The sequence below is a fragment of the Pogonomyrmex barbatus genome, unplaced genomic scaffold (assembly GCF_055798465.1).
Source record: "Pogonomyrmex barbatus isolate J1 unplaced genomic scaffold, ASM5579846v1 scaffold1, whole genome shotgun sequence".
In the NCBI taxonomy this organism is placed as follows: Eukaryota; Metazoa; Arthropoda; class Insecta; order Hymenoptera; family Formicidae; genus Pogonomyrmex; species Pogonomyrmex barbatus.
The window spans coordinates 2632957-2655788 of record NW_028297098.1 but is presented as its reverse complement, the minus strand read 5'-3'; the positions used below and the strand labels follow the sequence as shown (position 1 = coordinate 2655788).

The 22832-nt window shown below is 30.8% G+C and overlaps 1 protein-coding gene across 5 annotated transcripts in view; it reads right to left on the bottom strand.

The window, feature by feature from the left end:
- The window catches only part of LOC105425085 (nucleolysin TIAR), a 397755-nt gene that overhangs the window by 218319 nt on the left and 156604 nt on the right, over positions 1-22832 (bottom strand). For 4 of the 5 annotated variants that reach the window (XR_016141366.1, XM_089085290.1, XM_089085291.1 and 1 more), the window contains one exon: positions 4003-4060. Coding sequence is in view for 4 of the 5 variants with exons in the window: in XM_089085290.1 (XP_088941416.1) it covers positions 4003-4060 (58 nt within the window). In the remaining variant the exon portion in view is untranslated. Of the gene's footprint in view, positions 1-4002; positions 4061-16276; positions 16316-22832 lie in introns of those variants that run through there. The other variant, XM_089085293.1, reaches the window with a different exon arrangement.

Genomic DNA, 22832 nt, shown 5'->3' with positions numbered 1-22832 from the left:
ATTATTCTTCTAGAATAAAAAAAAAGTTTCCCTAGCTTTTTATACGAAATTAGAGAAATATACTCTCTATTTTCCATTCAAATCTGGAATTTATTAAAATTAATGAATTCCGAAAATTAAATCAATATGTTAAAAATTAAATGTATACTTCTCTTAATATAACAAGTTTGTCAATACAATGTATAATTTTTAAATAACTATTCAATACCATTTTGTAATTACGTAAAACAAGCAGAAAATCTACAAAATCATTATCGAGGCGCATATTTTAAATCATAATGATTTAATTTTTTATTTTATTCTTTTAGGCATATTAACAAATAACAAATATGCTGATAAAAAAGGAAAAGAGCTAACACTTAACATACGTTAAGATTTTTTTCTTATCTAAACGCTTTCTGGGCAAATATATTCCTATATGCAAGCGCGACGTAAGAATCACAACCGCAAGATGTGCGCAGGTGCATCGGCGGTAGAGTTTACTAGCAATCTCTCGCAGAAAAGTAAAACAACCCAGTTGCAGCTACACGATCTCCTGTATCCATTCGCCGAATGTTATATACGTATGATCGTGAAGAGGACGGCGAAGGCAGACGACGGACGGGGAGGAAGAGGCGGGTAGGAAACAAAAGCGGAAGGGAAAACTCTGGCCACGCCGGCAGCTATACCGGCATATTTACAGAGAGAATAGAGGAGATACGTTTTAGTTTTGCATTTGTCGCCAAGGAGAAATAGTGCTTCGAGAGAGGAGAGTGCTCCGGTAGGTAGGAATGTGTAGGTGGATAGTGATGCCGTAGGAAAAAGGGAAGTGGAGAAGGTGTTCGTAGGTAGGTAGGTACGCGGTAGCGGATCGTCGCCCGGCGATGGAAAAGAGGACGACAAGAGAGATACGAGACTGCTATCTAACCGCATCAACGAGTGTGAGATGGGCTCGAGAGCGAGGGGGATGCAGGTAGCAACAAGGGGTGGCGGGCAAAACGACAGGGACGAAGAGCGGGAGGGAGGAGAGGCAGGGAGGATCGGGTCCCATGTGCCTGTCACGGTTTTACAAGTCCATAAAAAGAGGAATTTCAGACTGAGTTAAATATTGCTGCCGCCCTCACTGAATTTCAAGCACGCACACGCGTATAACCACCGCCAGTACATATATAATGGGGCGCATCCACAGAGACGCGACCGCGCACCTTTTCACACGTGTAACGAGCACGGAATGGCGGGAGGAATCTTCCTGCGATATTTATTTGGCCGTCATGCGTGCCTGTTAAATTATTTCAGGTTGCCCGGTTCGCGCGCGAACGTCGATTCCGAGGGATTTGGAAATGTACTCGTAGTTGGCAGACTTCATTCATCATTCGTATCATTCACGCATTGTTGTAATCGACAATAAATTGTATCTCTCAAATGCGTAAGCTCACGTCGTGCCTGTCATCCTGCAAACGTGGGAGACAACGTAATGTTTTTGTCAAAAAGAATCGAAAATCTTTCCTAATTCGTCCAGCTTGCATTGCGTAATCTGCATTTATATCAACCTTTCCTATGCGCACGAGCGTACAGAGATCGTGGGAAGAAAGTAGTTATGACGGGTTTCATGGTTTATGGCTGATTCTCTAGGGATCCCAGACACAGGAAGCAAAAGAGATTATCACAAGGGACGTACGCTTAATCCCAAACTACCACTGTACTGGACAGCCTTACGCGTAGAAGTTATTCTAGAAATACACGGAACTGTGTTACACAAAGTCCCATTTCACTGAATATCCTATGCTTTATCTACATATATACAAATGCTGAAATAATAAATTAAACATGATTACAACAAAATTATAACTGTACATCTAAAAATCCGCGATGAAATTTATAAGAAAATATGTCACTGTAAAATTTTATATAAAACAATATTATACTTTTTTACTTTATATTTTTTTACTATTAGAATATGTAAATGTAAGTCATAGTAATTTTTATTTTATTCAGAAATAAATTTCAACAAGTATCTATTGGTTTCGATGAATGGATAATTAATTTAGTATGAAACATAGAGTAATTCTCATTCGCTGTATGTATTAATAGACGTATGTTTTAATAAATAACGTTTCAACGACTTTTTTTTTAATAGTAAAATAACTGAAATATGTTTTACAGATAATTCGTGAAAACTAAATACCGCTGATATATATTTTCAACATTTGCATTGAATCGAATGCAAAAACTATAATAACTTATAATTATTCTCAAAATTAAAGACCTGCGCACATGAAGCAAATATTAGGAACAGAAGTAAATATTAAATTTTGGAAATCAAAAATTTGAAATAAAAATTGTAACGCACAATGAATATAAATAAATATAAAATATAGCCATATCTTATACTTACTTGTATTCATTGTGCGTTACATTTAACTTTTATTCTGAACTTTTATTTCCGAAATTTAATATTTATTGATATTTCCTAATATTTCCTCCATTGTGCGCGAATCCTAACTCTATTCATAAATATAAGTGTATGAATATATTTCTAAGAATATATTCAATATTTCAATATTTCAATATTTTTAAGAATTTTTTTACATTAATTAGTTAAATATAAATAAATCATAATACTTTATTAATATAATAATTATTATAGTAAACTTATTATTTTAAAGATAACATATTTTAAAGATAATATATTCTATATACAAAAAAATATAAATATATTTTTGATGAAATCATTATTCACATATGATTCAAATTTGTTCTATAAAATTGTATTATTATACATTAAAATTTTTATATAAAGATTTTTGTTGTCAATATATCATGATCACAAAGTTCTCAAACATTAGTCGACATTAAACATTTGATTAGTATTTTATTTGATTAACATGCGAATAATTATAATTGCGTGGAATCAAGAGATAAAACGATCTTATTAACGATATGTAAATGCTTTTTTATAATAAAATATTAATTTAATGTCATTCTGATATTGAATTATTTCATTTTAGCCGATAAATTATTTTAATCTTTATTTTATGGCTGTGTATGTATAAAATAATCATTAAAAGAGAAAATATGATAGAGATTTTATATATGGATATATAATACATTTTATACATATAAAATTCGAATGAAAAAATCTTTTTGCAAAATTATGGTATAGAAATTAACATTTAAGTAAAAAATAGAAATTGAATTAGTAATAATTGAGAAAAAAATTAACATTTTTATATATTTATTAATGTAATTTGTCTATTATAATTAATTTATATTATTTAATTTATACTATTATAAACCTCCTTCCAGTACGTATGTTTTATCATTAAAAAATAACAATTTGTCTTTATACGATGTTAAAAAATATTAATTAATTTATGAAGTTATATAAGAAATAAAATTAAAAAATTTTATTTTAATAACTTCAATACCTATTTTATACAAGTGTGTGTATTATTACATATATTAAATATTAAATATATATATATATATTAATTTATTATATTATATATTAAATATATATATATATATATATATGTTTAATATGTATAGAGAATACGTATTAATTATAATAGTGTATTATCTCAATGTAATAATAAATATTCTGTTATATTATAACTTGTTATTATAAATATTCTATTTATAATTACAATTGTATGATAATAAACTTTTAATATAAATTTTATCTAGATTATATTATTATGTTATTAATGTCACTAGATTTCATTTAATATAGAAATATTGGATTAAACTTATTTAACCTTTTTGCTGTTTTACAAGATTTTTTTTTTATAACTTTGCATAACATTTTTACTTAACATTTTTGCATAATATATGTTGTAATCTTTCCAAAATGTGTTTTACTTTGCAACGAAACAGCTTTAAAAAATTCCCTTTTAGAGTAATTCTCTACTCGGACCAATTAGTATGCGACTGCAAGTCAAGCAAAGGTATCAAAGGTAAAACGCGTGGTGCTAGAAATTTTTTTCATGTAAAGACGAAAATCTGAAAACTGAGTATACTCACTGCTCGTGTCCTGTTTTGGTTGGTTACCCGGCGACGTCGCCCAGTTAACTTTCATCTCCTGAAATATTAAAAAAAAGAGTGCCTTAATATTATGTGGTAATGTAAAAGGGGCACAATAATTCTTAGGAGGCTTAAAAAAATACTCATGTATATATGGGCAAACTTAATGCATCGAATCGTTCCCTCCGATTACAGTAGAATAACATTATAGCAAATATTTAAATTTTTAAAACAAAGATAACTCTTCTTAAATTAAACTTATCTACATTTAATAAGTTTAACTGTAATATTCTTGAATCTATTTAAATAATTTAAATTAATCTAATCAAACACATTGATAAAAGAATGCATATATGAACAAATAAATAAAGAAAAATTCTAAATTCCTTTAACTAAACTGATATTTGATTTGTGAATAATAAAAAGAGATTTTTAATTTTAAAATAATTACAGATAGTCAATTGATAATATCAATATGTATGTATTTTTCATTAAATAGGATTTCTTGAAACTATTATTAAATCAGTCATTTCTTTACGCTTAAATTGTTTTCGTAGATCTAGATTCTGCACTTTTAGAGCCACCGAAATTTCTTAAACAAACTTAGGAGAATCGATCACATTACTTCTAAATCGGATCTGCAGATTCCGGCAGCGAGGAAGTGGTTTCACTTTGAAGAAGACGTCGGGTGGCGGAAATGGGACGTGTCGGGTATCGTCGAGTCCTAACAGACGCCGTAAACTGGATTCTTTATGCATCACCGTATACCCCCTCGTAGCGTCGCAGATATTCGATAGATAGTAAAAGTCATTTCGGTGGAATCGATCGCGGCCCAGGAAAAAAATGGAGATGCGTAAAGGCAGTGAAACCATGAGTCGCGGAATACATTTTACTGTATTGAATTTCGCAACGTACGAGACATTTTCAAAGAACCAAGTTAATTTAAGACAGTAATCGAATTATCACATGTGTACCGTCCATCATTGATTTGATATTCGTCTTTGTCAAAAGAAGCTTTAACGCAGAATGTACTACGGATGATAGAAATCCACCGATTTTATCGACAACGTATTATATTTTCAGACAGTGTGGTGTCCAATACCGACGTCCCTTATAAAATATTATTGGCAATTAATAAGCCCTCTGGGAAAATTCAATATAAAAACATGTGTTGAATTCATCGACATATTGCATCTTCATTTTAACAAATTTCTATATTTTAATGTGAATTTGTCTGTGGATATGATACTTTTATTTGGTAAAAAATTTTTTCACGATAATGTCACCCACGTATTTCTCACATTTAATTTACATATATTTTATCAAAACTAAAATCAGTTTACGATACGTTCTTCAGCCACGCAATTTCTGTCCTCTGAGTAATTCTATTGGCAATTAATGGTGTGATAGATTTCACGAGCATGATATAAGCAGGAAATAGTAAAATGTTACGGCCGAAGTATGCGGATAATAAAAGCCACGCGCACGATACGCAGAAAATGTAGACAGGGTTAATGGAAGAATGGTGTCACCAACGTGGACGACACACCAGTCGTATCAGTACGTGTTAATTCGCTACACGCAACCCGCGTGGCGTTGATATTGAATCGTTACTTTTCATTTTTCTTGGCCGTCGGCATAGTCAACCCTCGGCACCGTTCGTGCAGTCCCCGGCAGATACGGTATTTAACTCTCTTGGATTATAAGGGTTTACGAAACTGGCGCATAGGCTGAGATAAAAAAAAAGCGTTTCAAGACGCAGCAATTACACCAACGATCATTTTAATGAGAACCTATACAACTGAAACAACTGCAATAAACTGCTTTCTTTTCATATACATTTATATATTATTCAGTTAAATTATATTCAACGGAACTCGACGTATCAGAGTTCTTTTTTTCAATGTATCTTTTTTGCTTTTACGTGAGATAACAATGAAATTGCCTATGTAAAATTATAGTGCAGGAAATATATCGTATTAAAAATATATTTTAACATGAAAACGCGAATATGTTGATTAATGGTATGATAAATTTATTGAGTTTCTGCCAGCAATTTTTAAAAGCGGCTTTAACATTTCATTATAAAGCTGACACGGTGCAGTCAAACGTAATTAACAATTTGTAGTTATTGGTACATACAGTAAAGTGAAGAAATCTTGTTATAAATTCTATTATAAGAAACAGAAAGAAATATATACTTTATTGTATTAGAAATATGCGTGAATTTTACAATACGTATACCGAAGGAATTGGTACGTACATTACTATTCGATTTTGATAATACTTTTGATTTAACTGCTCATGGGATTTGCGTCTCCGCGTGGACATATTTTTCGTAATTTCTCGGACCCGCATTTATACGCCGATGCTAAATGCACATCTCTAAAATCGATATAATCGAATGATAATTGAACCGAATTATGGCGAAATGTGCGAACAGAGGCAAAATACTCCGTCCCGCTTGATAAAGCATTTACGCCCACGCGGTGCTTTGTACGATTACCAACCAGCCGCGCATCGTAAACTATTTTACAAAATATATTTGGAAGCGACATTGGGACGCCGCAACTAAACGGTAAACTAACCATAGCAAATAGTTTGCCGAATAGTATATCGGACACTGTATGTATAGAAGTGTACGTATAGAAGTTAAATAATCTTTATTAATCTTGTTATTGTGTCTATTATGTAGCGAACCGAATATAAATTATCTCTAACCGATCTGATAGCTTCGTTAGTTATGCTATGAATGATAGGAGACAGCGATTGTTGCACCGAACAAGCTGTAACGAATATAGTAAAAAAATAATATCTGCGCGATATTTCGCTATTTTGTTATTTCAACATCTAATCATATTTCTCGAGATTTCTTCCAGACTAGCTGTTTCAGAAGGTGTGTGTATGTGTGTGTGTGTGTGTGTGTGTGTGTGTGTGTGTGTGTGTGTGTGTGTGTGTGTGTGTGTGTGTGTGTGTGTGTGTGTGACACGAACAAGTAATGTTAACGGAGAAAACCACGGTGCGGAAAAGTGCGGAGAATAAGGAATACGAGGCGGGGAATAAGTAAGTAAACGAGTGACTATATACGTAAGGAACCGAGTAAGTCTGGTAAGTAAGTAAGTTAGGATAGGACGAACGCGCGCGAGTGCCCAAGACGGCCGGTATGCGAACGCGGGGCCCGCAGTGTGTCTGCAGCAATTTGCAACTTTTAATAGTTAGCGGGGTCGTCTGCCGGTCCAGAGCCCGTTGTTTTATGGTTTATTAAAGGAGGAAAGCAAGTTTACATGTCATAGTTTTGAACAGTTAATGCACACGCGCCTTATGCTGAGCCCCCATCTCTTGCCATATTCATATATTAAAGAATGAAGTTTCAGTCCGATATATCTCTTTCATATTACTCTGAACAGCCAAACTTCCGTTTTGAATAATCTGCTCGCGAAATGAGGTCGACCTGGCAATTCCAACTCATATGATGAATGACGACTATCGATGCCTCACGTTAAACAATCGTATTTGCACTATTTTATTAGTTTCTTCGTCTATGCCAAAAGCTTTTTTTATTGATTTTAACTTAATTTAATTATATGTAAATGTAATGTTTACCTGATGAGTAATTACGCAGCGAGACGATGACATATTTTTATGAAGAACTTAATCTAAAAATTTGATCTAGTATAACAGAAATTGTATGATTAACGTCTAATGTTCTGTGTCTAACGTCTCTAATGTTTAAAGAGCCTTATGTAAAAAATTTACAGAAAAAAATTTAAGAAATGAGCACATCAACTTTGATATGCTTTTATTTAAGCAAAATTATTTGAAATATATATTATTAATAATGATATTAAGTTCTAATAGTTCTAATATTCAATAATAAAAATCTAATAGTTTGTTAATTTACTATTTAATTTTATTTTACTTAATTTTCATATAATAACAGTTCCACACAATTTTGAAATGTCTTTAAAATGTCTCTCGTAGAGAGAGATGCACCTGTATTCAAGCATATGAACAAACAGGATTGACACGGAGAAAAATCGAAATTCTTTATCATTTTCATACCATCGCGTAAACAAAATCGGGGAATTTTCTGGTTGGCCAAGTGTGAGATTCGTTTCGTCTTTTGCAGCCTACATACAGCGAGTCAGTGTTGGGGAGCGACAAATCTCGCCTGCAAACTATCGAACTGTTGCACAGAATATTGCGTACTTCGACACTGAGGGGAGAAAAGGGATGGATCAGGGCGACATTTTAATGCGAGGCTTAGGCCGCTGTAGGGGAGCGATTACATATTACAGATGTGAAGGTTGAGTTATTGCGAGCGAATATCGGCAGGAAATCGGGCAGAAATTGCAAGCTACTGCACTTTTGACCTTAGCCAGGCAGTCGTCCGCCGGTCAGATATTTATTGTCCTATTATCGTGATTGATGCGCGATCGGCTGCCCACCGGCCAGTATCTTATATAAGTACGTTTAATGGAGTAAGGCCGTTTCGGACTTTCGCATGATGAAGGGCGTCGGTTTTATATTGTCATTTAACATTATGGCCGAAGCAGCGACCAGTACGTGGTGTGGTGGATTTGTAACATTTTCTTACTTATGCCTTCTTATTTTCCAGCCACATGGCGCCATTAGTCGATGTGGCACCACTAACGCTTCTCGCCTGCTGCGGTAATAAGTCACGGAAATGCTATCGTAAGAAATTTACGGAACACTCGCTTACTTTCCGCGCGCACGAGAAACACACTCGCAAACAGGGTCTCCGGTAAACCCCGTGACAATCTGTGTCGATTCAATCGTTAATTACGCTGTAAATATCAGTACTTCGAATGCCCGAGGTAAATCGACCTCGCACGTTTCTAGTTTTCCGGTTCTAATTAATTCTTTTTACCGTCGTAAACACACGTTGACAGCTATTTCGCACGAAAAGATCAAATATTCTCTCTCAAAAAAAAGAAACTAAATATTCTTTTAACAGATCTTTTTTTTTTTAAAGGAACTTAATTTTACATAAACTTATTTTATTTTGATGCCAAAATTTACACACACATACACACAATATATTTTTTGAAAAATATATCAGATACAATATAGTACATACAGTAAAGAAAAGTTAGAATAGTTTATATAAAAATATATTTGAGATATCGTATTTATTAAATATATAATTGATTTCATTATTTATTATATATTTAACATTTAATGTATAATTATACAATTTAATGTTGTTACAGACCATTTCATATTGTGACAACTCAATTTTTGTAAAAATTTTCTTAGACTATAAAAAATTTTTTATAATAACAAAAATTTTATTAAGAGAGTTTACGCGCGATTCAAGTTGTGAATTAGATTATGTGAAAAAAAAAATACAAAAGCTTGTTTATTTATTCAACAAAACTCAGCATTTTTCAAAAATATTTTTATCAAATATCTTTAAAGTGTTTCTCGCATAACATGCGAGTATACATGCTACAATACCTAATAACGTCTAATAGCTGTTATGAAAGTCGAGAGAAATCGATATCAGAGTAAAGGCGGATCAATATAATCCGTGTTATGTTAATTATTAATTGATTACAATAGGACTGAAGACAAATAATTGGAGAGTCGCATATTAGAATAATTCATTTTCCGCTTACATATCAATACATAGTAAGCAGAAAATTGATTTATAATAATGTCACTTTCGGTGCGACCGCAATAACCGCTATGATTTCAATAGTGCTTGAATTTCAATTTGTTCATTATTAACTGATTACGCTGATTGTATAAAATCGATACTGTGAACTTCAATTACAATTTATGAGTTATCCTAATCAGAGCAGGCATTCACATAAATTTGTAGATAGATCAAATAATTTTAATAATTTGTTTTATGAATACCATCACAATTATATTTCATTCATGCAATAATAACAGAAAGCTGGTTTATTTAGTTTGTATAACTTTTAGAAAAAATTTTTTCTTATCGTATTGTTAATTATATCCACTTTTATTTTTTATTCTGTTATTTTCTATTACATATAAAATAATAAAGAATTTGTAAAAAACAAGTATTATAAGAATATTGATCTTACCAAAAACAAAGAAAGAATAAATAATAATAAGATATGATAACAAATAGTGACAAAATAATTAAGAGTCATATTTAAATTGTTATATGAATTTTGTATTAGAAAGCATATTAATTAAAAATAAAATTTTATCTCTTAAAAAGTACGATCCCATATATATTCTTTTTTTGAAAGAGAAAATAATTTTGCATAAAATAATAATAACTTATTTTTTTCATTTTTTTTTATTAAAGCCATTTTCCTCATGATTATTCTTTTGATGCTTCTTCTTTTAGATTCTGTATATACTCATAACTTTGCTCGCGGAAATACGCGGTTAATTACGATCACGCGCGTACTAATTATCGGAATATGATAATTATGTGACATTTTACAAAACTCCTGGTGTTAATTAAATGTTAAATGCACTTTTTTATTGCAGTAGAAAAATTGCATAAAAAAGTATAATTACATGTCAAGTCACATGTTTAATCACAAAACTATCAATCTAGCATTAATAACACTTTGCAAATTTAAAGCAAAGGCTTTTAATAAATTACTAACATGTAAACATTGAATTTATGCTATGTAATTGAGAAATATTAAAATGCAAAGTTAATTTACTTCTAAATTATATGTATCTAATGAAATAATGTTTACTCAATTTGAAGCTCATCCATTTAACACTTATGACATTTCTTAATAATCGAAAAATTAAAAAAAATTGTCACTATTTTTATTCTAAAATTATTATTATTATTTTAATATAATTAACATGTTATTTTGCATTTTTAGTTTTGAAAATGACAAATTATATTTAAATCAATGGGACATACAAGATGCTACGTAAATTTTTCTTATTACACGTACTATTAAAACAAAAATAATTAGAAAAGTACGCCAAAATAAAAAAATAATAATTTACACATTAATTTATACATTTCTAATTTTTTGTTTTATTTCTATTGAACTCTACTGTTGAAAGAATATACCGCAGAAATTAATTAAATGCTAATCATAATTATTGTAAAATGTATTTTGATATTGGTCATTATTTAAAATACATGAAGCATCTTGCGTTGCTACTCGCAACAAATGACAATTCGAGAGAGATCTTATCGATGCATCAGCATGTTATACACAGATCACACATCAGCCATTATATCGTTTTAAAACATTACTTCCGAATGCTAAATATTTCATAAAATAGATTCCTTCAAAATATTAACTTTGACGAAATAATTGTTGATATAATGTTAAATTTATGATATATAACTATTGTAATATATTATTAAATTTAACTTTTATTTGAAAAGTAAAATTTGTTTTAAAATCTTAATTATTTGTAAAAATTTAATCAAAATAGTATTTGTATTTCAAAAAGTATGTGAAAGGATTTTTCTCACTTTGTTTTTATATTTTCTGCATTTTGAATTAATGTGCACTACAAAGTGTTAACATGATTATACAATTTTGATAGTTTAATAATAAAAAAATTAATCCAGTTTGAAACTTAAAATTGGATTCACGTTTTGCAACAAACAAAGTTTAGAATAATTTTCTATTACCCTTTTTGTAAAAAAATTGAGTGTGTAAAATCTTAAAGAAGTTCTGCAGTACTTGTACGAGCAAAAATGTGTATACTGCGCACATATATCTTTCTACCGAGATTTAGTTGCTGAGAAACGCGCGATTTTGCTACTCCATGCATTTTAATTCTTAAACAACACTTTATCATGAAGTTCATACTTTTGGTAGAAAAGATCAGTATTTATAGTTATGTCTCTCTTTAAATGTTTGATTTCAATATTAAGTACTCATGTGATAATTTTATTTTATTTTTGCACAACTTTTTATGTTGCACAATTTTATATTTTATCACATTTTACTATTTAAAGTAAAGGAAAGATTTGAAAAAAAAATTAATTATTTTGTACTAATATTTTTAATGTGGATTTTACATTTTTAACAAATAATAATTAAGATTTTATGTGCGCTTAATTTAATAATCGTTAGTATTGAAATTAATGAGAAATTCAAGGAACAAAATATTTCAAAAAATCTATTTTACAAAGTGTTTGATAGTCGGAATAAAGAAGTAATATCTCGAAATAACAATACATCGCTAGCGTGCGGACTTGATGTTATTTTGGCAGAATACAACATGCCGCGCAGGCAAGCCTGTGTTTGTTGTGTTATTCGCGCAGAATGTTTCAAAATCCGTACACAGTAGCACGAGCATTGCTACGTTGTCGCATTATCTTTTGGAACGCCATCGCGATGTGTACAAGAAGAGGCGCTAAAGCGATCTTTTGTTACGATTGTTAGAGTTAGAAATTGTTGGATTGCTGTGTTCTAATTCCAAGCGATTATCGATTTGTAAGCATTAGAAGCAACAGTTATTCATCCAAACAAATAATTCACGCAACCTACTTTTTCAAATCAGATTAGGAATTATATATGAATTACTATTTTTTATCAGTACATTTACGTAATAATTGTTCCTTTTTCAATATGGAGAGTCGAATTTAATTTGCATAGTATCGTGAGTTTTTTATCGATTTAAGTGTAATTTACTTATTATTTTCAGATAAACGCGAAATAATACGCAAATTACTAATTTATGTAATAATACCGGCATGAAAGATGCCGATATCAACCCGGACTTTCCAATTATTAAAGAAATATTTCAAATACTAATCAGATCGATTCCAAATCAAGTAATATCGCGACGCGTTTAATTAGAGAGTAAGCGATAATGATTAATTGCGTGTTTTAATATTATTCAATCCCATCAATTCAACACTTGGATGCAATAATTTATGAAAGCTTTTGCTTCTAATTTACAAGATATGAGTATTAAACAAATTATAACTTTGTGCAAGCGAACTTTTTTTCTTGTAATTTTTCTGTTACAAAGTGAAAAAGTGAAAAAGTGCATGTCGCTTTTAATTAATATTAGGAATGTCGCAAAAAATATGTTTTTTAAATATAAATTAAATATATTTTTTACATATTAGTCAAAAGTAATTTTTATATATTTTAATATTAGGATATTCAATATGTTTTTACAAGTGTTGTGTATAATAAAACTATCTGAGAAGATGTCTGGAAAACCTTAGATGATAATTAAACAATCACGGAGTAAGTAATATACTTGTTATTTGTTAGGAATTAAGGAATTAATTATTTATAATTATTTTATCTATCTGTAATGAATACTTTTTAATAATTTTAATTATTTAGATGCTGCTATAATTGAGATTTCCATTTAAGTTTCTTATTTCTTATTTTACAACGCTGCTTCTATCTATCATATCGGAGATATGATAAATAATAAATTTTTTATTTTGGTTTAAGATAATGGATTCGTGGAAATGATTGATGTTTGATAGTATGTTTGTAAATTGTCAGATGTAACATACTAAATTTAAAAAATTAAAATATTTTTATATAGATAAGTTACATATTAATCTAATATCTCATAAAACTATTATCACAAAATATATAAATTAAAATGAATTAATATTTAATTCTATATGCATAAATAATCTTAAAAGCATGTTAGGATCTATCCACATTCATAAATTCATTTTTGATGGTTACTCCAAATAAAATAATATAAAATAATAGAATTATGATGATTAATATTTTAAGACACTAGGAATTAATTAGAACTAAAAAATTAATATATATATATATATGATAACAAAGATATCAAAGTTAGTTCTTGATATATACTACTACTGCGTACAATTAAAGTTTTCTATCGATTCTATTACATGTCTGCGAAATCGCCTCTGGCTACAATCGTGTCCATTTTTTTATTCGCATTGGCTATAAGTCAACGGCAGTACGTTCTCTGTTACTGCATTGGACAGCTTCGTGATTACGACTGCATCCCCAGATACGCGTGTGCGCTTCGAGATCTGGAAGCGTTTTAGTACGTCAAGTTTTCTCCCGGTTTTCTATTTATTCATTGACCAAACCGTTTACCTCACGCAGTGTCGCTCGTTGCGCGCCCGGAAAGTTTCCTTCCGGCTTTCTTGCTCGAAAAGTTAAGGGAACAGCACCAAATCTCTCGTGCACACGAGCCGCGCGAGCCTTTGTTTCGAATACAAGTGTTAGCCGCATACGTGTATACTGTAGTTTCAGTCGGTAGTCGAATAGGGAATATACACGAGATATACAATAAGAAGAAAGAAAGATAGAGAGAGAGAGAGAGAGAGAGTGAGAGTGAGGGATGAGAAACGAGAAAGGACCCCTAGGTTAGTCTTCGCGTGTATATAGGAATGCGTTGTGGTGGTTGTGATGGCGATAGTGGTCCCCATTGGTGTGCGCACTCCGTGTAGACGGAGGAATACTTCGCCACACCGCACTACCTTATGATATATGATTATGCCACATGCCCTCCGTTCATATCTTATTATGTATTACCACTACCGTGTACACAATCGCCTCTCTCGCCCGCTTAGTCTGGCTACCTCGACCGTAGTGTGGCTTCGGTTTGTCCGCTGCCGCAGATCGTCTGCTTTTTATCGGAATGCATTTGAATGCGGAAATCGCACGATCGCGAATACGAATACGTCGAGTGGACGTACAAAGGCCGAGAAAAGATAAAATATGGGAGAAAGATATAAGGTGTACGAAAAATAAATATAAAAATCTGACACACGCACATGCAATAACGAAACTAAATTTCTTTGTCAAGTTAAATACAGAATTTTGAAAGAGCGGAATAAAATAAAAAAAAAAATGAAACTATTTATTTATAGGTGATCTATTTATTTTGTGGGTGATGCACAGGTTCTCTCGAAATTTTTACGATAGTTATTTCGATAATAATTTATCGATAATAAATTATCGATAATAAGTTATCGATTTAGTCCTATGATCGATTAAAAGCATCTTCCTATGGCGTTTGTGATTATAAATTCGTTTGTCATTATTTAATCGAGTGTCAAACGTGATGATCGTCGTTTTTGTATTCTCTACCACGAGTAATTACTTGTACATGAGTTTAAATGGTCCTTTAAATACCTGGCAGCTAATGCGCTGATATTAACGGTTAACAGAGCGCTCAATATACGTAGCTGTGCAGTAGACATCGTCAATGAAGATATGTAGCGTCACAATAAAATCTAATAAAAATGATCTGATAATGTGACACTAATGTAGACATAAAAATAATGTAAAATATATAAAAACATTCGGTGTTATTTTTGTGAACATCCTAAAAATAACGATTCAAGATTTCGCCGGACAAAACTGGATATTTTTAGGATATAAAAAATTTTTTCTCAATAAATAAATATTTTGAATGTTGTTCATTTTTAATGCAAATTAGGAAATTAATTTGTTTTCAATTTATTATTTGCATCAATTATTGTAATTATCAATAAATTAATCTCTCAATGTTACACTAAAAAGTAACTTTAATAAATTAGTAAGAAATTTAATTATTATTATATTACTTGCTGTTGTTTGTTAATATATACTTGACTTGTATCAATGTATTGTTTATTCTCACGAAAAAAGACATTCGATACATTATTATATCTAAGTATTGCGACAAATATTACGGTAGCCTCAGTGATCTAATGAATAAGATGCCTTCTGGAGAGCAAGCGATTCAGGTTTCGAAACCCTGGTTGAGGTGACATTTTTTTCGCAATATATAATTTCAGTGGAGGGGATAATAAAAGGGATTTTAATTGATATCAATATTTGATTGACGAATTAGAACTACTAAATTGAAAGTCTAAACTAAGTGGCACGTAGTGATATGAATTTGATTATTTGAATTTATTTCATATAAAAGATTCAACACCAAGATTCTGCTTGCCGAGAAACCGATTATGGTACTTGCTGTTGTTTGTTAATTATTATTATTATAATATACTCTACCCATATAGAAACGTTATATAAACGTTTGAGGAACATTCAAACGTTTAGGTTTGTAAAATGTGCAAATAACCACCTAATAAAACGTTATGTTTCCAAAACGTATATGTGATGGACCTATAACACACGTGATTCACTCATTGTCAGTGAAATCAATCATTCATAACCAAAAAACGTTTCTCAAACGTTTACATAACATTTGTGTATTGGTGGAATATATGCATTAAATTAATTAATTGCTGCATGCTTCCAAATCTTTTAAAAACTTAAAAATGTTTAATTAACTAAATGAGGAATGATTATTTAATACTTACCACGCACTGGCTCTGAGATATCATCACATTTCACTTTGCTCAGAAAACTAGTAAAAAGAACTAGTGTAAAAAGTGAAAGAGCAAGTGGAAGAAAAAGAAAAAATCTAATAATCCTAGGCTGATATACATAATCTCGTCTTGACATAAGATGCTAATACAGCTCTGTGATTGGTTGAATTTCTTAACGCCAAATTGAAAACAGTTTTAGAACACATTTTTAAATATAAGATTCGATTATGAATTCTGGTCTGTACATAATAGAGAAATAGGAATTAGGGACAAATATTAAGTTTTGAAAATAAAAATTAAGAATAAAGTTTAAACGTAATGCACAATGAACACAAATAAGTATAAGATATATCTAGATAAGTTATATCTTATATTTACTTACCATTACTTTCATTTTGCGTTAAACTATTCCTAATTTTTATTTTCAAAATTTAATATTTATTACACTTTCCTAATTTCTATTCCTGTTTGTCTATTATACACAGGATCTAATTCTGAATATACATGTATTTTTCGCTCTTTTCAGATCAGATCTTTGAATCATAAATTAATATAATATCGCAACATAAAATAAAAATATAAGCGAGCCAAATGCATATTTATCAAAAATATGTACGTAAAATAAAAATATAAGCGAGCCAAACGCATATTTATCAAAAATATGTACATAAAATAAACATTTTTAAAATGTACAAAAATTCAAAATGAACAAGATTGGAGAAGAGAAGCAACGCACATGCTAGGAACTAATAAGATAGCCAATCAGATGTCCAATGCGACACGAAATTCAAATAGAATTTGATTGGTGTAATAAAAATATAAAGAAAATTAAAATTTGTAAATATATATAATACAAAACTATGAAACCACTATGTAAATTAATGAAAATATGTAATAAAAAATAAAATACTGATAATAAACAATTATCTACAGTGACTAATAATAAGTTACAGTTCCAACAATACAAGATTGAATGATTTTGAATAAGAAAAAAAAATATTATTCATGAAAAAATATTAAAAGAAATGAATATTATTGCATTGGTGAAAATGATGCGCGTTTGATTTTTTTCGTATTTCAAATTTCTTTCGTTAATGTATCTTTTAATCAAAATTGAAATGTCTTTTCCAGTATAAAATAATCGTTGTCAAAATGATGACTGCATATTTTTGCTATAAATATTTCATAATATATTTATTTCACTATGTATCATAGAAGTAACCATATTGCTTTTTAACATGGCGGCTGTCTGATTGGTCAGAGAATTGATTACTGCGCATCCTTGAAGTTTCACTTGTTACAAAAGTTAATATATTTTGTACATGACGTATATTCTTAAAACGCATATCAGGTCCATGAACATTTAAATTAAATAAAAATTCAAAATTGGACGTTTGGTCGTGTTGCTATCTGAGATAAATACATTTCTAAAACGCGAAAAAGATTTTAATAAAAACAATTTTTAATAAAAACAATTGATCGCAAACAAAAAATCTATTATCATTAAATAAGTTTATTTCATTTGATTTTAATATCTTTTACATTTAATATCTTTAACTACTAAAAATGGAATTCAATGCGAGATAATGATGATCTAAATAAATATTATTTATTTATACTTTTTCGACATTTTTTTTCTTATCATTTTGTATTCCGATTTATTCGATCATTAGACGTTATATGTAGGAGAATAACAACGAAATTTCGTTCAGCACAACCCTCGTTCCATAGAGAAATTTACAATCGCCCCTTAGGGAAACATTGTTTTGTATACAGTAGGTTACTAGCAAATATGCATTCCATGCATATCCGAGATCGACCATAGCTTAAATAATAAAAGATCAATTCTCATATATCACTTTCTATTAGCATGTCCCTGGATACGCATATGCGTCACGCATCAATCTAAATTTTGAAGCTTTGGTCCATTGGCATCATTTTGAAGATTTGGTTTAAACCAATCAGAACTGAGAATAACGCTCTCTAGAAAAAAATGAATGGAGAAAATGAAATATAATCAAACATGTATGAGGAAAAAAAACATATCAATCAATGAATATCTTAAACAGAAAATAAAGTTTAGATAAATTAAAGTTTTAATTTTACTTAAATGTGTTTTATGAAATCATACATTTTGCTATAATTTTCATAATTTTTGTAATTTTTTTATAATTTCCTTAAGCTCCTATGCCCCCCAAAATCTTTATATGCATATATGGAACGTTTTATTTCTCTGCTGTATTTCTTAATCAATTGTTCTGCAATAATAAAATATGCAAAATACTCGCAAATAATCGTGCTGACAAGATAAAGAGACGTCAGAAAATGGCTTTAGACCGGATGGTTTTTCGTCAAATGAATTTTGCATGTTACACTCTCGGTGACCCGCGTAAAACGCAGTTTGGCCATAGTTGCTCCGGTAGCTCGACAACGAACGATGCACTAGGCATTCCTGACAGAAAGCACGTACGCGTTCGCTAAGGTTAAGCGAGAAAGCTTGGCGCAAGCTTTTGATGGAAGCCTCTCATCGTGAACACCCGTCCCGTGGAATGTGTTCCCCTTCAAGTGGCTCTTCGTCTCGCGAAACATTCTAAACGCGTGGGCCCGAGAGTCGCTCCACGTGCACATGCAGTCGGAAAAGCCAGTGTTTATTTCTCCCGAGAAATGCGTTTTCTAGGTCTACGCATCGCACGATGCAAAGCAATCTGCATAAAATGTAATTTGGCATACTTAAGTATTTTGACCGTCATAAATGTTCGTTCTTTATTAGTCAATAAAAGTAAAATTAAAGATATTGTTTATAGATCGTAATTATCTATATTTGAAAATATCTCTTGGTGATTTGATAGATGTCTCTTTTGTATTACAAAAAAATTCGTTATTTGAAAATTTACGTTTCATGAATATTTTTACATATGCTGCCATTGGCACCGTTAGACAGTATTATGGATGTAATTTATTTATCGAGAATTTAATTTTGAATGATGTATTTAATTGATTCTGCATTCATTATACTTAATGTAACATTTCAAACAACAAGATAATATCCATTTTGGGAAAAATAACTTAGAATTACTTTGCTATGAAGCTTAATTACATTAACTTTTTATTTGATTTGATAAAACTTATATAATATAAAATAATGGTTTCAATATTTCGATACTGCTCAAAAAAATAATCATATTTAATATTAGCCATAAAAAACAAGCTAAGATATGTAAATTTGAAACAGCGTAAAATTGTTTTTAACAATTCTGATGATTTTAATATCCAACATTGTAAAATTTATTTTTCTTACGAACTTATGGGATGTTATTTCTACTTTACTTTGCATGTATAAGATGTATACGAATGTATAGGAAACTGTTTGCGAACCGAGATTGCTGTGGGATTTCTTCGCTTGTATGTTTAAAGCTCGATAGAATACATATATCGTCATTTATTGCTTGGCTGAAGTCAAAGAACAAAAATAAGTTTACTTTAGAACTACGTCTTGGAATTGAACTTAAAAATTCTGTTTAACTTTACTTGATCGACTCCAGTCTACCTGAAAATAAACGAAATTTTAAACAGATTGTTATTTGATTAGATAATAACAAATGATAGTAAACTAGAGACTTTTAAACTATGATAGTAAATACAATCGTGTAAAAAATCTTGCTGCGAGAGAGAAAGTATCGAAGTAGTAAAACGAAAAAAGTATTGACTTTAATTTGTTCCGTATTGTTATCTATTGGTCTCTATTAAGAGAGAGAGAAAGAGTTTTAATTCTTTTCTCTATGACTTTTATTTGAAGCGTTTAAAGGTATGAAGTAAACTTTTTCATTGGAAGTATATAATCAATACTTTCTTGTATGTGCAAAGATTGACGTTATCGTGTGAAAATATCGTTTTACTTTGTAATAGGATATAATTACAAAAATGATCAAGAAGTTATACGCATCAGTCGCTGGAAATAAAACTTCGTATCGTTATTGTTCATAATAACATTACGATATAATTATATCAAAGAAGTTTCATCCAAATAAAGAAAGTAATTTGTTCGGATTCCCGAATAGAGATCTATTTTTCCCGTTCTATCCGTTTTTTAAACGTAAAATATTCTACTATAATATTATATGTTAATACAAACACATTTTATTTCTTTAGACAGAATTAAAGGGAAATTAAGAGAAATTATTTTTTAGCAAAAAAAAATTTTTTTTTTATATATCTATTGCTTTATATCCATGCGAAATTTCATCTATGCTATTAATCTATCTATCATCTATATTATTAAGAACTAACGAAGAATATTGTGTTAATAATCAACATAATATTATCGGTGCATTCATTTAGAATGATAAATCTTTTCAAGTTTGCTGTCTTAAGCATATCTTTCCTTAGCGAGGCTTTAGAGATAACAAGGAAGCGGGATAAGGAAAGGCGAGGACTTTAAAACATTCGCGTGTACTTTTAACGGCCTTCCAGAGAGATGCTGACAGTGGATAACTCCTTTGTTTCTTTCTTCGCGACCCTCTCGTCGCCCTTTAGCACGAAGAAAAAGCGACAGCAACGAACGAGTCTTTGAGTGGCAGCGACGAGGGGAAAAGGTGGCGAATGCAGCAGTTACGGGAGTCAAACGCCGAATACTTCCGTCGATATTTAAATTCCGCATCAGGAACGAGAACGACAACGACGAAACCGACGTAGACGGGTCACGGACGTTTCTCTGACTTTGATCCTCTCAGTAATTACATTCTTTCGGTTTGAAGGCGCGTGGCTGTACAGAAAACTTCCGAGACGTTTTCGCCGTGGTGCCTTCTCCAAAAACCTTTCCTCCACCGTTCGTTTTTCGTGGCATATATGAGTATAAGCCACATGTACCAGTCGGCACCTTTGTGCACAACGACACGTATTCGCATGCCATGGATCCTGCCATGTAATCCTTTCCGTATATAAAGATATTGGCCTTGCTTCACAATGAATTCCTGCGCGCTTCTCAAGTATTGTAATTGGGATATTGTGTACCATTTCCCTCTTGTATTATGATGTACGATGTATTAAATTAGAGAATATATATACTTTTGCGCATATAGTAATAATTAATTATTTAAGGCAAACATAAAGAAAATTAAAATTGCAAAAATTAAAACTAAAAATTAAATACCTATTGTTACAGTTATAAAATCATTTGTTATTAAAATTAATTATTGATTTCCTATTGGTTGTTGGTTTCCTATTAAAATTTGTCTTAACAACGCAATCATTTTACAATATTCTCTTTAAAAATTGATAAATTTTGCATATCCTTGGCAAAATAAATAATGTATATCGATTCGCGGAAAACGGTGATGATCATTTCCGAATGTAGGAATAAATCATGCGTGTTTCAAGCCATATGTCATTCGTGGTGAGGTATCAGCAGGAAACGGTTGTTTCGATGTATACGTCGCAGTGAGGGATCTAGAGCTTAAGCTTCCCTTGGGACTATCGATTTACGAGTTTCCCACCTGGGCAAACGAGAAGTTTAAAAAGACTAAGAAAGTTCCTTCATCCTTTCTCTGTCAGACAAGCGCAATATGATATCGTTAAGAGTTGACATAAACTTCGTAAGTCAGATTATAACTAGATAACGGAAAATATCTTATCGTAATTGTTTATTTGGAAATATTTAAATTAATAATGGAGAGTGACATTTCGTCGTTAAAAAAAAAAACACGTTATAAGTATCATTAGTGAGATAGAAATAAGTATAATCGATGGTAACATCAAAGAACGATACATTTTTATTATAATTTCGCGTGTTTTACCTTTTACATCGATTTTTACATTGAAAATTACATTGAAAATTGCTTTATCATCCAGCCGTATGTTATTTCTAAATGGTAGTAAATGGTCTCATTTACATCAGACAATTTAATTATGAGAAATTGCGGCACGTTTTAATACCGTTTTATCAAAAGCGCCTGAAATTGAATTTGCTTCATATAAATGGCCGAGTCTATATTCGTAGTTTTTAGGACTTTTCGGAATGTGTTATTTAAAAATATTTTGAATCTTCTAAAGATATGTATCTATATGAAATTCCAATCTCTTTATTCAAAGACGCATTTGTATGCAACGTCTACAATTTAAACAGTGCCATAAACACAAAGCGACAGTACAAAGGCTGTAGAACCCTCATGTTAGAGCCAACAATTCTTTTGTAAAAAAAACTTTTATGATAAGTGGTTTTAAAGCATTAAAGAATTTGTTGGGTTTTGTCACGCGTATCTCTCCTTTTTGTGCATACCCTTTTAAATTATATTGAAAGTTTGATGAAAAATGGTAAAGTATATGAAAGATTGAGACGGAAAGAAGAACGAGCCAAGCATAAAATGGGGGAAGACGAACGAGTGAGAGAAAAGTAACATACGAGTGATGTGAGAGGAAGAAAGGAAGAGAAAAAAAAAAGAGAAAGAGAGAGGGAAGGAAAAAAGAGAGAAGAGTGGATGAAAGAGAAAACGAAAGAGAGCGCTGTACTCTCCACGGCTTCTCGCGGATTGCAAGAGAGCGAGATTGACGT